At 29.7% G+C, this 17,196-nt stretch overlaps 1 protein-coding gene across 1 annotated transcript; it reads left to right on the forward strand.

The window, feature by feature from the left end:
* The first annotated feature begins 1,472 nt into the window (after positions 1-1,472).
* LOC147802993 (uncharacterized) lies at positions 1,473-6,641 on the forward strand. Its single transcript, XM_087152814.1, has one exon. The coding sequence runs from the start codon at positions 1,473-1,475 to the stop codon at positions 6,639-6,641; it is 5,169 nt and encodes a 1,722-aa protein (XP_087008940.1).
* The last annotated feature ends 10,555 nt before the right edge of the window (positions 6,642-17,196 follow it).

Raw genomic sequence — 17,196 nt, forward strand, 5'->3', positions numbered from 1 at the left:
CTGAAATGAATGTTTTATTTTTCTTAGCGTACACTGTTAGAATTTTCATTCTAAAATTACGGTAAAATAACCGGCAGCAGTCTGTCCATCCGATTAACCGTAAAGTTTACGGCAAAGAATATTTTTCATCTTTACGGTTTTGAAACCGTTTACATCTGGTATTACAACTACCGTGGCGTCAAAACCGTAAAAAAAGAAATTTCACTGGACATTGGAGCTAGACTTCTCATTTAATAATGGACAGTGGAGAGACCAGGACACTGAAAATTCATCATGCGTGTTAAAGGCAATGCAGGTGTCATTGCCGGGACTCGAACCCCTGTTCTGTCGGTCGTGAGATTGACAGATTAGCTGTCTCGGCTATAATATGTACGCGGCTGCAAGGAACTCATTTGCATCATTAGGTGGGCTTAGTTGGTGCAGTGAAATTACTGTTATTTAACCGTTTTAGGGAAAAGTAGTTAATAAATTATTTTTCTTGCTGTTACTAGTTTCATTACCATCTTATTTATGGTTATTTGACTGTTTTGCATGAACACGGTAAAATAACAATTAAATAATTTATTATTTATCCATTTTTTCCTCGAAATTTCCAACAGTGTATCACAATTCGTATTCTTATACTTATGACGGGTTTCTACAAATACCGGTAAATTTTTGGTTTTTAATTTGTTTGTATTTAGTTTGCATCAGTTAGTTTGATCATTAGAAAAAGCTTCACAAATAAAGGCTATTAAAGCAAAAAAATTGCTTCATGACGGATTCATGCATTAAAGGTGAAACTTGTGATACAATTTAGTTTTAATAAAAAATGTCCTTCAAGATCTTGAAATTTAAAATTTTCCGCATTTTTCTTTCTTCTAAAGTGCAAAATTATGCTAAGTTATATCAGCGAATAAAATACGCTCTATTTCCTATTAAATTAATTCTGCTGTGAAATGTGAGACATGCTGTATTTCACGACATAATATTGAATATACTTAGATTAATTAGTCATGCATTTATAACGTTGAAACGTGACGGTAACGATGGAAGCGAAACCTTTTAAATGCAGTTTCGTTGCATAATGTTATCCGTTTAACTTCACATTAACGGTTAAATTACGAGTCTTAAATTATATGCATATTGTTAATTCCCATTAAACTTATAGATGGCGCTGTAAGCGTAAATTGAATTTAATTGTAGAACTGAGTGCTGGAAGCAGCAGTGTATGTGTATGTGTAATGTGTAACGGGCTCACGAGCGAGTCCGTAATGCTGGTACAAAATAAATGAGTATAAAATAAATACAGTCCAATTATTGTGTGTGAGCTATTGATCTGACCAAACTGGTCAAATGGTCCTCCGAGAACGGAGGTGAGTTAAAACCTATGGATTAACCTATTCATCACTTAAAAGGTATGTACCAGTTTTGAAATTTGATTGAGATAAATTGTGCATTGACTTTATATTGACTATATATAAATATAAACTATGTTTAAAGGAGCGAAAAAGGAGGATTTAAGGCAAATTGCCATTGAGTTAGGTGAAAATGTTACTGAGACTATGACTATTATTGAGCTAACGAACTTAATAAAAAACAACGAAACATTTGTTAAAGAGCCAGAACTTGTTACTGACATAGCAAATACTATAATTAATGATAGAAAAGCAGAAAAGGAATCGTTGTTACAGTTAGAAAAATTTAAGTTTGAGAGAACAAAAGCAGAATTAGAACTAGCTAAACTGCGAAACGAAAACAAATTTGAGAACTCCGAAAGTACTGAATCGCTGGATTCACTCGTCAAAAGTGTCCGGACTCTAACAGTTAAAGTTCCTAGTAGACCTGAAGGTTGGAGTTATTTTTTCTCATCCTTAGAAAGAGCATTTAACTCTAAAAGTGTACCCGAGAAATACAAGACGGAAATTCTGTTAAATTTATTAGGAGAAAAGGCCACAAACGTGATTACTTATATAAAAGATAACGAGTTAAATGATTATTCTAAAGTAAAATCAATCGTAATAAGAGAGTTTGAGCCCACCCCTCAATCGTGTTTAGAACATTTCAAAAATACATTCCGACAACCAAACGAAACACACGTACAATACGCGTCTCGATTGATAACAAATTATGATTATTATTTGAAATTAAGGAAGGTGTCGGATTTCGAAACATTAAAAGAGTTAATCGTATCCGACAAAATCTATCAAACACTTGACAAAGATACCGCATACCATATAAGTATGAAACAGGGAGACGATTGGTTCAAACCCTCTCAATTATCGAAAGAGATCGATCTATACTACACATCGCGTGGGAAAAAATTAGTCAATAGTTTAGAAAACGTAAAAAATCCCCACTCAAAAAATGCTTCGCGAGTATTCTTGTCAGATGCTAAAATTTCTAAATGTGTTTTATCGTGTAGTGAAAATCATCCATTATATAACTGCCCTGCTTATAAAAACTTATCCATAAATGATCGAGTAGAAGTTGTTAAAACTAATAAATTATGCTTTAATTGCTTAGGAAATAACCACAGAGTATCAAATTGCAAATCTAAGTATTCTTGCCAGAATTGTAAAAGGCGTCATCACGTGACTTTGCATTTCTCTCCTGAGAAAAAACCGTATGAGGCATCGGCGACTGCTAGTCGAAGCGTGCTTTCCCCCACCGCAGCTGAATTTATTACCAATCCTTCTAGAAGTGCGGAAGTTAATCAAAACAAAAACGAAGAATATTTTGCGGCTGCGAGTTTCGATTCGAATTCAATACAATCAAAATGTGTTTTGCTTAGTACGATTATTTGTTACATAAAAGATAATGTAAACAATTTAATTCCTTGCCGGGGTTTGCTTGATGTGGGTGCGAATTCGAATTTTATCAGCAAAAGATTATCTGATAGACTTAATTTAAGGAAAGAAAAAATAAATGCCTCAGTGTCAGGATTAAATGAATTGTCATTAGAAATAAAATCACGAGTGAGTACTACCATTACAAATGAGGAGGGAAATTTTAATTTAGATTTAAACTTTTTAGTTGTTCCAAGAATAATGGATTTTACCCCATCTAAACCAATTCAATGCAGTTTCCCAGAATTGAGAGATGTGAAATTGGCGGATTTAAGTTTTAACAGGCCAGGTCCTATTGATATACTTATAGGCGCGGAACATTTTTATGAAATTATGAGGATAGGGCAAATACAACCCCCTAATACAAAGTTAATTTTACAAAATACGGTATTCGGTTACGTTGTAAGTGGGAGCATACCAACAAAAAGTTATGATAGGGTTCACTGCGGATTAATAAAGGATAACACGGAATTAGAAAAGTCCATTAGTAGATTTTGGGAGCTAGAGTCCATTGGCATTAATGACGAGAATGAAAACAGCGACGAAAACGAAGCCCTTAAGAACTTTAATGACACGGTGAGCTTTAAAAACAAGCGGTACGAGGTAATCTTACCTTGGAAGAGGAACTGGCAGGAGTTAGATGATAATTTCAACATTGCAAAGAAGAGACTTGACTCCCTGATTAAAAGAATGAATCGTGATAATTCACTATACTTAGAATATTGTGAAACTTTAAAAATTTATTTGAGAGAAGGAATAATTGAGAGAGTATTGGATCATTCAAAACCAAACGATAAGCCTGTGTTTTACTTGCCCCATTTGATTGTCAATAAAAAGGAGAGGCTAACCACCAAAATGAGAATAGTCTTCGATGCTAGTGCACATGGAATCGGACAATTATCTCTGAATGATTGTTTGTTTCAAGGGGTTAATCTGAATCCAAATATTTTTTATCTTCTGATCCATTTTCGTTTAAATAGAATTGCATTTCTGGCTGATATCGAGGAAGCATTCCTCCAGATATCCTTGAGTGATAGAGACAGAGACGCTGTGAGATTTCTTTTTGGAAAGGATCTAAAACATATAGAGATCTACAGATTCAAGCGAGTAATATTTGGAGTGAATTCTAGTCCATTTTTGTTGGCAGCTACCATTAAAAAGCATATAGAAAAATACCGTAAAGAGTTTCCATCCACAGTACAAGTACTTGATGACTGTTTATACGTTGACGATTTGATAGCTGGAGAGGACAGTGAAGAAGCAGCCTTTGAAATTTCTAAAAGAGCGAAACAAATCATGGGAGATGCTGGAATGAACCTAAGAAAGTGGATTTCGAATTATGAAAATCTTATGAAAAAATTGAATGAAGAAGGATTTGATCTACTACACCCAGAGGACCTCGAAGGAAATCTGCATCGAGTCCTAGGCCTTTCTTGGAATCCACTTAGTGACTTTATCACCGTGGAGATAGATAGCTTGCTTGAATTTCTTCAACAGGATAAAAATACCAAACGATTTTTGCTAATGGCTGCAGGAAGAATATTTGACCCTTTAGGTCTTCTCACTCCCTTCACCATCAGATTTAAATGTTTATTTCAAGAGATCTGGCAGAGGAAAATCACCTGGGATGAAGAGTTGCCACCCGACATTGCAAAAACGTGGAAGAAGTGGTGTACAGAAGTTTCTCAACTAAAAGATCTTAAAATTCCTAGACATGTGATGAGTCCTACAGGTGATGAGAATTTATGTGTCGAAATCCACACATTTTCAGACGCTAGTATCAAGGCCTATGGAGCCGCCGTGTTCATAAAAATACGAGTCAAAGATCAAATCATTACCAATCTTGTGTCTTCTAAAACCAGAGTTGCACCCTTGAAGAAGATTACACTACCGAGGATGGAACTCATGGGTGCTGTGCTAGCAGCAAGATTAGCTAAAGAGGTGAAGAAAGTAATCGACCGAAAACATCAATCAACAAGCTTTTTCTGGACTGATGCTAAAATCGTACTTTACTGGATTCAGAGTTCAACCAAACGATGGAAACCTTTTGTGGCGAACCGTGTAAAAGAGATTCAAGCATTGACAGCCCAGACATCATGGCACCACTGTCCTAGTAGAGACAATCCCGCTGACATGTTAAGCAGAGGTGTGACTGTTGACGTTCTTCTTGGCAGTGCAAAATGGTGGTCTGGTCCTGACTTCCTTAAAGAGAACATTCCTGACGCTTATGAGGAGCAAACTGTTCATGAAGAAGAGTACCAAGTTGAACTTAAAAAGAACTGTGATTCCCATTTAGTGACATTAATTTCTATAGATAATGCTTCCCTTTTTGAGAAAATTCTTACCTTATCTAACAATTATACTAAAATTATTCATGTATTGAGTTTTCTTTTCAGATTCATTTACAATTGTAAAAATCCAGATGCAAGAAAAATTGGTCCCTTGTTAGTAAGTGAATTAAATGCAGCTGAAATTTGGTTGTTAAAATGTTTACAACGAAGTGAGTTCCCAGAGGAAATCAAAAGCTTGGAAAGAGGTAAGCCTGTTCCGAGGAACAGTAAGTTGTCTTCATTGTGTGTTTTTCTAGATGAAAATAAGCTGATGAGAGTTGGTGGTAGATTATCTCTGTCTGACTTGCCTGTTAATTCTAAGTTCCCCATCATTTTACCGGGTAAGAATTCTTTAACCACCATAATTTTGAGATATTGTCATTTAAAATATTTGCACTTGGGACCACAAGCATTATTATATCAAGTTCGACAAAAGTTCTGGCCTCTTAACGGTAGAAATAATTGTAGGAAAATTGTACATAGTTGTATCACATGTTTTAAAAACAAACCTGTTATGAGTAATCAAATAATGGCTGATCTACCAAAGGAGCGTACAAGACCTAATTATCCATTTAACATCACGGGAATTGATTTTTGTGGCCCATTTTCTATTAAGTTCAAAAACCAGAGAAAAGGGGTCACAAATAAGGTTTATGTTGCTGTTTATATTTGCTTGTGTACCAAGGCAATACACTTAGATTTTGTAACTGATTTAACTTCTCAATCGTTCATTGCCAGTCTAAAACGTTTTTTTGGGAGACGGGGCAAGTGTGCAAAAATTATGACCGATAATGCAAAAAGATTTATCGGTGCTAACATTGAGATTAAGAAGTTAAGGAAATTGATAAATTGCCCAGATGAGACGTTAGCCAGTTATTTTACTAACGAAGGGATTGATTGGAAATTTATCCCACCAAGGTCACCAAACTTCGGGGGAATTTGGGAGGCTGGTGTGAAGTCGTTTAAGTTCCACCTAAAAAGAGTAATTGGCAATCAAAATTTAACTTTAGAAGAATTCTTGACAATTTTGACTGAAATCGAAGGTGTTTTGAACTCCAGACCTCTCACTCCACTATCACCGGAGTTTGATGAATTTGAAACTCTATCACCTGGTCATTTCTTGATAGGTAGGCCCATCACCTCACTCGCTGAACCCCAACTAATAGATATAACTGAGAATAGGCTTTCTAACTGGCAAAAGATTAATAAGTATAGTCAGAGAATATGGAAGTTGTGGAAAAGGGATTACCTTAATAATTTACAGGAACGTAATAAATGGAAATTTGAAAAGAATAATGTAGAAATAGGAACCCTGTGTTTGATAAAGGAAGAGAATTTACCATCTACGCAATGGTTAGTAGGACGAATTGTTGAGGTGATGCCTGGCCGTGACGGAAAAATAAGAGTAGTGAAGTTAAGTTTACCTAATGGCAAACAACTTCAAAGAAATATTCGTGACATTTGTATTCTTCCCATAGAGTAATTGTGCAAATAGAAAATTAGCTTTAGTCTTATATCTCAATGTCTGCTTTATGTCACAATGTTATTTGTATGATTCATACATATATATTTTTTTCTATGTATAACATTATATTGCTAATTGTGTAAAATTTATTGAAATTTGCAATTTCAATCGTGGGGAGTGTTAATTCCCATTAAACTTATAGATGGCGCTGTAAGCGTAAATTGAATTTAATTGTAGAACTGAGTGCTGGAAGCAGCAGTGTATGTGTATGTGTAATGTGTAACGGGCTCACGAGCGAGTCCGTAATGCTGGTACAAAATAAATGAGTATAAAATAAATACAGTCCAATTATTGTGCGTGAGCTATTGATCTGACCAAACTGGTCACATATCATACAGTTTTTTTAGAGTATCGCATTCGAATTCGTTTATTTTCGTCAGCATTTTATAAAAAAATATGGAAATTAAAGATCTACAGGATTTTAAGCCATTTATATTATTTATGTATCTATTTTAGAATAGAAATATTAATAAATAACTCTATTTCCTTAAGCTCTGAGTGTTAAACATCTGCACGGAGAAAAAAATTCTTTTAAAATTACCGTATTGTAAAAAATTAAATTTTTGGTAATAAAAAAATAGTTAATGAAACCAAAATATACGGCATTTAAACCATTCATATGGTAATTTCGTCCGATTATACCTGGTAAACTGATGTGCTTAGTTTTATACCCCTACCTAAGCTTTTACGTTTGAGAAAATTATTATTTGATAATAAATTTTATAAAGTTATATAGTTATTTGATAATAAACTAATAATTAACCAAAAAATTCTGTTAGTTTCATACCAAATTATATTAGCTACCAAAGCTATTCCGTAGAAAGAAATTGTCATTTCTTAATAAATCAAAGTTATATTATAAAATTATATAATTATTTGATAATAAATTGAAGTTGTATAGTTATGTGATAATAAACTAATAAACCTCAAAATGTACTGAGTTTTTTACCAGTACCAAGGCTATTCCGTTAAAGAGAATTGTTATTTGATAATAAATTAAAGTGTATTTATTTTTTTAAAAACCAAAAAAATATAGATTTTTTTTCAGTATAAATAAATATAATAAATCTTTCAACTTTATTGTGACAATTTTTTTTGATTAAAGTAATGTTTCTTTTCGCAAAGTTTTGTAAATGAATTAAAAATAACTATTAGCCAAATGATAACATTGGAACCATATATTTTAATTTGTTGTAATGTATTATTTCCTGGAGATCATTAAGTTTCATTAAGGCATAGTCACAACTAAGTATAACTTTATTCAGGCATTTACCAGTTTTTGGGGGCGAAAGATCATTTGTATCTTTATTCTTGAATAAATAAGTTTCTTCTTAATACATAATAGTACTTCGCGATGAAAAGCTTTCTTCTCTGCTGAGAACATTCAATTACATTTTTGTAATATTTTTCTCTTTGCATCTAAATACATAAAAACAAAATGTAACTATAAATCATTAATACTTTCTTTAACTGTTACGATTGAATATATATAAATTTATAATCGGGACGGATTTTTAAATTTAAAGTCATTTTCTTTAAAGTTTATATAAAAAATTTCAATTATTTTTTAAAAACTTTGGTCTCTACAATGGTATGGTAGCAGTATTATAATCAGATGAACCAGCAATAAAGAATAAAGAAAATGAAAACATGGCTAAAATGTAAACTTTTATTGCATATATAACAAGCAGTTCTTTGTTTTCTTCCATGGAGATCGAAATAGATATATTATTAGATTAAAACGTATAGATATGCAGAATATATTCATTCATGTAATTTACTACGTGTTTGAAAGTTTGACATTTAATCAATAATGGACAAAAAGACACAAAAATATACATATTTCATTTGATCTCCATCAGGAATGGTTGAAAAAAATTGTTACTATGAAATATTTATAATTATGTATGCAAAATATGTCTACATTGAAAATAAAACCTTGTATTTGGAATGGCTTTCTACAGTGAAATGAAACAAGCCAGCAATAAAGAATAAAAGAACATAAACGTTTTTAAAATGTCAAATTTTATTATATACAGATCAGACTATTATTTGTGTTTTCCATAAATTTCGTAATAGATAGATTATTAAATTACAGATATTGACTCAGAATATATATTCCATCATGTAATTTACTACATAATTGAAAGTGTGGCATATCCTCAATGACGGCCAAAAAAAGGACAACAATATATTTATAATTCATTTGTATTTCATTCATTCCATTCATTGTTAGATAATAGGATATTTATTTACTGGATATATTCAATCATGCAATTTACTACATGATTGAAGGTTTGACATTTTGTCAATAATGGCCGAAAACAAAACCCTAACCATATACATATTTCATTTATTTCCCATCAAGGAGTATTGAAAAAAATGAATAAACAAGCTCATTAATTTTTCATTACACAGAGTACCTTTTGATAAATGAGGGTGTCAGTTTTCTTATCATGAAACAAACATATTTCTTCACAGAATGAGAAAACGGTAAAGTATTAGTAATTGAAATAACAAGCATATTTTTATCTTTTTACTTGAATTATTTGTATTTTATAGCTTAATTAATTTTCACCAAATTTTATTCTGAAATATTGGAATGCATAAATAAAAAATATCTCATAAACAGTTATAGTTTGATTAAATGTGCGTATGTGAGCGCTATTTCAAAAAGTTTAAAATATATCCATATTTTTTTTTAGTTCTTAATAAATAGTTGAACAAAAATATGCATTTATTCAGTCATACTATATAAAATATATTAATCAATGTCCCAAAATATTATAAAAAAATAAAAGTATTACCCGCCTTTTAAAATATAAACAAAATTAAGAAAAAGTTCTTATTTAATAAAAAAATGAGGTTCTGATTCTGTATTCAAATGGCTTTATCTTATTATGCTTTTCTTATGGACAATATTTTTTACAAAGAAAGAAAAAGCTATGAAGTTCAGCCTCTACACGTTTTAGGCAAAAAAAGTTCTGAGATTAATTTGTCATTCTAGATTGCTGAATTATTTTGGTATTTCAAATTATTATTTTTTTTTAAATGAATTTACACTGAGCAGACCCATTAAAGATTTTTTTTCTTATAATGGGAAAATGAAAATATAAAAAAAAAATTTCCGATTTTTCAGTTTTATTTTTAAACAAATTAGCTTTGGTAAGATTAAATTAAATGATGAGGAATTCTTGCTTATAATTATATATTCATAATTCTTAATTTTTAAAATGCATTAAGATATAATTACAACAGTCAGAAGATATGCTTCAGTTTTTTTTAACTCCTGAAAAAATACCTTTATTTTTATTTATTTTTACTTTTTAAATCTATATTTCTATTGAAAAATAATAATTTTGCTTTGTTGAGTTTCAAAAATTATTTTCTCTGACAGATTTGAAAGAATATTAACCATTCCTTAAAAAGTTGTTTTAAGAGAAGGTTTTCATTAAAAAAACGTAAGCTTACATTTTTAATAATATTTTATTTACGGTTATATTTGAAATTATGCTAGTCAAATACAAGAAATAAAATTTTGCGTTTGCTACATTCAAAAATTTGCTAAATTTTGAGTTATCTCATAAATTCTTCTGTTGTAAACAACATTTTTATATTTAAAAGATCAATACGTGATTTCTCGCTCTGGTGACTTATTCGTTCAAATCATTTGGTAATATAACATTGGAAGATTAGAATAGCTTAATCTGTCAAGGTAATTGCATTACTTTACTTATCATTTCGTAAAAAATTTAATTACATTTATAAATATATCAATTAAAAAAATAAATTTAGACCTAAGTTTTTCCAACATAATTTGTTAAATACTTCTTTATCTGAAACTTTAGATAACATGCATATTCATATCTTTAAATAAACTCTTCTAATAATCAAAATAAATAATAATATTTAATTGAATATACGACATACAATTTAAATATTAAACATGCACCGTAGTTTATGGTGCATAGAAAATAATCTAATTTTTCATCAATAATGCTTATTCTTTGGTTAAATGCGTAGTTTTCGAAAACCAATAGTGCGTTTATCGCTTATTTTTAAAATGAAACATTAGAAGCAATGAAAAACCTTAAAAGCCTTCATGCAAATAATAAAATCTTTATGCAATATAACATTAACTCAAGAATGTTTAGAAATTTATGATGTACATTTTAAACAATTTTATAGACAGCCATAAAGAAAATCTATAATTTACCGTAGTTAAATAATCTTTGGGTTTATAAAGCTTTACAAAATGACTTTTTTACTATGAAATACAATGCTGTTATACATTATAATCAATTTCATAAAAATGAATTTTTTAAAAGTAACTTCCCGATTTTTGTCTGAAAATATTTTTCAATAAGTATTACTTTTCAACCGTTCTCCAATTCATTCCATTCGGCACTTAAAATAATTTTCCTAAAAAAACACTCTTTGGTTTTTTAGAGTTATGTATTTTTTAAGAAAATTAGAAGGTTAAGATATTTTTCAAAAAATTAAGACAAAAAAACTACATTCTAGAATTATTGATGTTTTGATGGTTGGGTGTATGAATGGCTTCAGTATGTATAAAATAGGTAATGATATAATAGGTATTACTTACTACACACCAATTCCTTTAGTTTGGCAGTTAAAACACTCCTTTTTATAAAAAAAAATGTTTGGTTCTTTTTGGAGTTATTCATTTTTTTTTGGAGAAAAATATTAAATAAAGGCAATTTACCCAAAAACTAAGACAAAATTGCATTCTAGAATTATTGATGGTTCGATAGTTGGATATATGAATGGCTTCAGTAAGTATAGGATAGGTATTACTGGTAATGATATAATGGAATAGGTATTACTTATTACTCTCCAATTGTTTAAGCTTGACAGGTAAAACATTCCTTTCTTAACAATAAGGATTTGGTGTTTTTAAGAGTTATTCATTTTTAAGAAAATTAGTAAATAAAGATAATTTACCCAAAAATTTAGACAAAAATTCGCATTCTAGAACTATGGATGTTTTGATGGTTCGGTCGGTATAGAGTTGGTATTACTGGAAATGGTATAATGTAATTGGTATTACTTATTACTCTCAAATTTATTCAGCTAAACATTTAAAACATTTTTTCAGGTTCTTTGAAAATTTTGTATTTCTTTTGTGAAAATTTCATATTTAAGGATAATTTACCAAAAACATTTTGACAAAAATGTGCATTCTAAAATTATGGGTGGTTTGATGATTGAATGTATGAATGGATGTATGAGTAGATGAATGAAAAGAGTAAGAAAACTTTAAGTTATCAAGGAACACAACATCGACGAGTCTTTGAATTGTCAATGAATCATTATCTTTTTGTTCTTAATAAAATTCGGATATGTAAACCAAAAAGAAGGAAGTAAATCTTGATTAGCATTGCAGACTGTTATCCAAAATGGAATTAGAAGCAAAATGCTTGTCAAACGACCAGTTTTGTGGTTTGATTTATAGATAATCAAGCAGGTTTATTTGTTTTGACTTATATTGTAATAATTTTATAATTTAAACTGACATTACTTTTCAAAGATCTTCCCTATTCGCAAAATAGCAACTGCTATGATTTCTATATTTCAAAAAAATGATTAAATGAATGATTACATCGAATTTTGAGCACGCTTAGCAACAGTTGAAAAAAATTACCTTCAAGTAACTTTTCAGTAACTTTCATAACTTAATTACTCTTTGAAACCTCTATGAATTATTACTTTATAGAAATAAATCATGTTGTTCTTTTTTTCTTTTTCAGTTTGTTATTTTTTAAATTTATGTTAAACTAAAATCTCAATTTAAATTTAAAAGTATTTTTCAAAAAATTAGATTGATCATTATTTAGAGGTATAAAATAGTACTATCACTTTTTCTTAACATTTTAACAAAAATGTAAGAAGAATTCTATTTTACACGATATTTTTAGAGAAATACTGCACTAAGGATCTTTGAAGAAATAATTTTAGGAGTATTTTAAATCAAGAATTTAAAAAAAAATTTAAACTATTGGATGTTGAATAAATCCTTAAACATATCAGTATTTAAGTAAAATGTAACATTTCACATTGCTCTCAACAGTGCCAAAAATAAAAATAAAAAATATTAACTAATTTAAAACTATTTATATTTACCCAAATTATGCTCATTATTCATGATTATTACAATAATTTATTTACGACTAAACAATAAAGTAAAAACTGGAAAATAAAAAGAATAGTTAAACCTAAAATAAGGGCATCTCAGACAATCTTTAGTTAATCTAACTGATTTAAAATATAATTAGTGAAATGAGACTTTACGAGTAAAATTGTCCAATCATGGTTTATCTTCCAAGAGAATAGTCATCTTACCTAGTAGTCTCAACACGTTGAAGTCAATTATAAATAGGTAGATTCCATATAAGATATATCAAGAACACTATTTTGAAATAAAATTTGATTTACTTCTAAGAATAGAGAATCACGCTTCCTAGTATTCGATATATTTACGTTCGTTCGTTTTATATATCTGAAAATATCTGAGTTCTTTTACTTTTTGCAGAAAGTATGAAGATAAATAACATCCAAAAGTACACTTTTGCTTTGAGATAGTAAATCAAAAGAAGATCGAACAAAGAAAAAACATGTGCCAGAATGCTCTTCCATTGCTGTTGAATATCAACTTTGGTTCTAAGAATATATCTTATTTGACAAGTAAGACGTGATGTTAATATCAACGATAAAATCAAATCCTGTATTGAGGCGATATTTACTCTTTGAAAAGTTTTTGTTCTTCGTATTCTAGAATATTCTATCTTTACAGAGTTAGCTCATATTTTCACCTTTGAAGGCTTTTATTTTTTTTTTCACAATGAAAAGTTTTTTTTCCAAAACTACATTTTTAGCAAATGAAAAAGTTTTAAAACATTGTTTTGTTTATTTAAAAAAACTGCTATTTCCAAAAGATGGATTTTTAAATACTTTCTTCCTCTTCTTCTTCTTCTTCTTCTTCAAAAAAAAAGAAACTTTTATCTTCACTATATTTTTTCTTCAAAACAATAGTTTCTAACCGCTGCTATTTTACGAAATGTTGCTTTTAAAGAGATTTCGTTCTCAAAATATTAATAATAATGATCTTCAGGTGCATTTTCCTTCCAAAATACTTCTATTTCTAAAAAAGTAGCATGTCTTTTAAACTTTTATTTATTTATTTCTGCATGGTTTTTTTTCTGAAAAATATTTTCTTCCTTCTTATTCTTTAGCATACGTGCCAACTTTTAATCCCTTCGAAGATTATTTTTCCCAGTGGTAGTGATATGTAAATTAAACTATAATTTCAGGCAGAAACATACGTGTTATTTCGAAAATGCTTAAACAGACAACCGTTCAAAAGCATAACAAATTAAGTTTATAAACGCAAGGAATATATAGAAAGCATACATATCATTACCTCTTTATATATAAAAATAAAATTTTACTCAAAATGCGTAAAAGTTGGCGGGTATTCTTTTAATCTGAATCAGATTAGATTCATGAATTTTGTCACCTCCAGCATCATCCCCAGCACTATGCCAAGTTGCCTTAAGAGGTGGTCCCTCACCAAAGAAACACAACTTAGCAAATGTTGCGGAGTAGCTTCATTCGTATTGCTCTTTGTACCAATCTCCAACTTCTTGCTTCCACATGAGAATCTTAAGTGACCAGAAGTTAAGGTACGACATATGTCTTTCCTGTTCCCCTCAAATTTTAAGGTGGCTCTTTGAAGACTCCGTCGTAATATGAAATGATGCTTTTTTGTGAATAATATACTATTTTCAAAACTGTTGTGAGTTTGCAACTGTTACTCAAGTCTGTTAGATCAAGTTTTGCCTATCTAAAGTCAATTCTGTCTACGCTTATTTTGAAAATAGAGCAAAACTTCACTATGGAGAAAAGTCACAGTTTTGTGAAAATGAAAAGCGTTTGTTTCTTAAGTTTGCGTCAAATTTTTTTTTAATATTTTAAAACTTACTCCAATGATGCATTACCTGGGACTATAAAAATTTGAAAACACTGAGAATAATGCAGCGATTTTGATAATTTTCATTTAGATGAAAAAAAGCCACCAAATTGGCGATTTCTTGAAAAAAGTTTCATAACTTTTGAAATATCTATTATTTCTCTGTTCTATAGCCTAGATAATTCTTCATGGTAAGATTATATATATAAACTTTTAAATCGTCGAATTGTTTCAAGTGTCAGGCACTTAAACTGCGGCTTTTTTTATGTTCCTTGGCGACAGACATTCCAAAAAAAAAAGCGTTAAAGCAGCATCTGGACCTCCTCTTCTATACTATGCACTGGTGGTTGCCTCCAGGAAATGCCAATAGAGGCATTTCTTCTTAAGTACAACACATGGTTTATCGAAGGTTCCTTATTTGTTCGAGGGATAGCAGTGCCATCCTTGGCTTGTTTATCACCTATATCATTATATTTCAGATTAAAAAGAGATGGTATCAATTGCATATAGAGAACACAGGTCTTTGACAGAGTGAAAAAAATATTTTCACAAATTTTCCGGTGCAACTAAGCTAATTGCTTTCAATTTTTTGTCTAGATTTTATCTCTTGGGCTTATTGTAAAAAGATGTTAAAGTTAAAGTTTAGTGTCTTCAAAAAAATGAATAAATTTATGAAATGTGTTAAGTATATCAGGTATTAGCAAAAAGAAAAGAAATTATTCGATTAAAAAATCCGTATTATTGAGCAAATTCGCAGTAAAAAAATCTGTCGAAGCAACAGTTTTTTCAACATGTTTGCATAAGCAAAATTTCGATATTCATTTTATATTTGGAGTATAATTTGATTTATTTTTGCATATGACTATTTTTTTTCTACTATTATAGCTTCGAATTTGATTTAAATTAAATGCAAAGCACAGGATTACTTTCAAAAAGTAAAATTGAATAATTAGTTTTTTTTCTTCTTACTTTATTACAGTATTATTGCAGTGCAGTATTACAATCAGGGCAGTATTATTACAGTACAGTTTTACAGAATTACAGTTATTACAGTTATGACAATATTATTACAGTACAGTATGACAGTACGAGTCTTTATAGAAATTTGTACTCCAATAATTAGTCAAAATGCTTTAAAAAGTAACTCATTAGTATTTAACATATCTCTTACTATAATGCTTGAAAAATTTACTTTAATTGCCAGGTTCTAAGTGTAATCCTTTTATGTTAATTGAATCTTAATTGTTCTTAATTGTATCTTAACTGTATCTTAATTGTAATTGTTCTGAATTGTATCTTAATTTAAAATTTTTTGTTTTATACTCTACCATAGTTTAACAGTTTTATTTCTGAACGATAAATACAAGCTGACTCATTTAAGAACAATCAATTTAAAAATAAGTATTTTTTTAACAACTAAGCAGTAGAAGAATTATGAAACGGAAAATCTGTAAGGTATTTCATATAATACAGGTTTCAAAGTTAGTCACAAAAGTCAGGAGCAGAAAGCGGTGTGCAAGACTGTAACATCTAACTGATTAGATTAATTGCTGTATGCATCTGTAGAAGTAGTCGAAAGTTACCGAAAGGTTGAAGTGAACGGTATTATCAAAATAAGGAGTCTCTAGTTATAACTCAATACAGCTTGTAGGTGTCCTTTTTTTGTATATGTTTATAGCTCTTTCTATTGTATAGCGCCATCTTTAAGAAATTCTTGTAACTAATTTCAAAAACTATGTGTATAAATAGCACTGCTGTTACCGCCAATATAGTAATTTCATTCTTCGATCGAAAAACTTTTTAGTGCTATTTAATTTTTAAATTAAGTAAATTTGGTCCTGACAACTTATATTTCGAATTATATTCAACAATTTAAAAATCGATTAATCGATTATTACTTAAGATATTTTCAGTGTTGCACTTTTAATCAAACTTCAGGGGAAAAAACCCGAAAACTATTCCTGGCATCCAACGGCTTTTCTGAAAGCTTACACTAAGTTTTTTTTTTTTTTCTTTCTTTTTTTTTTTTTTTTTGAAAGCTCAGGAAGATAAAAGACATCTTCCTGACCATTCCTTTTCCGGTAACAAAAAAGTTGGTTTGCTGATATTTCATGAAACTCAACCCAGTTGTTCCAGACAATACACGAGCTACACTCTTCATTATACTCTTGGGGAAAATAACCTAGAAAAAGATCTCATTGTAGAAAGTGTTGTTGGAGTTTTTTCTATTTTAATCTTTTTTTCGTTTGAAACAACCGGAAATAAAACGAAAATATTTATACTTTCTAGTTTAAAATAGAATTGAATGTTGACATCAGAAAATTATGTTCTTCTTTAAAGATGACAGAAAATTACTTAAGATTTTATATAAAAGTAAAATATAATACTTTTTAAAATAAATGATATATTTATAAATATTAAGGCAAAATAATTATCTAGTTATTTCTATAATGTGGCTTAAGAATCCGGTATTTCTGTATCTAAATTGGTAATATTATACTCATCTATTGTAATTCATTTTGT

The sequence above is a fragment of the Parasteatoda tepidariorum genome, chromosome 10 (assembly GCF_982258835.1).
Source record: "Parasteatoda tepidariorum strain Cologne lab strain chromosome 10, Ptep-v5.0, whole genome shotgun sequence".
In the NCBI taxonomy this organism is placed as follows: Eukaryota; Metazoa; Arthropoda; class Arachnida; order Araneae; family Theridiidae; genus Parasteatoda; species Parasteatoda tepidariorum.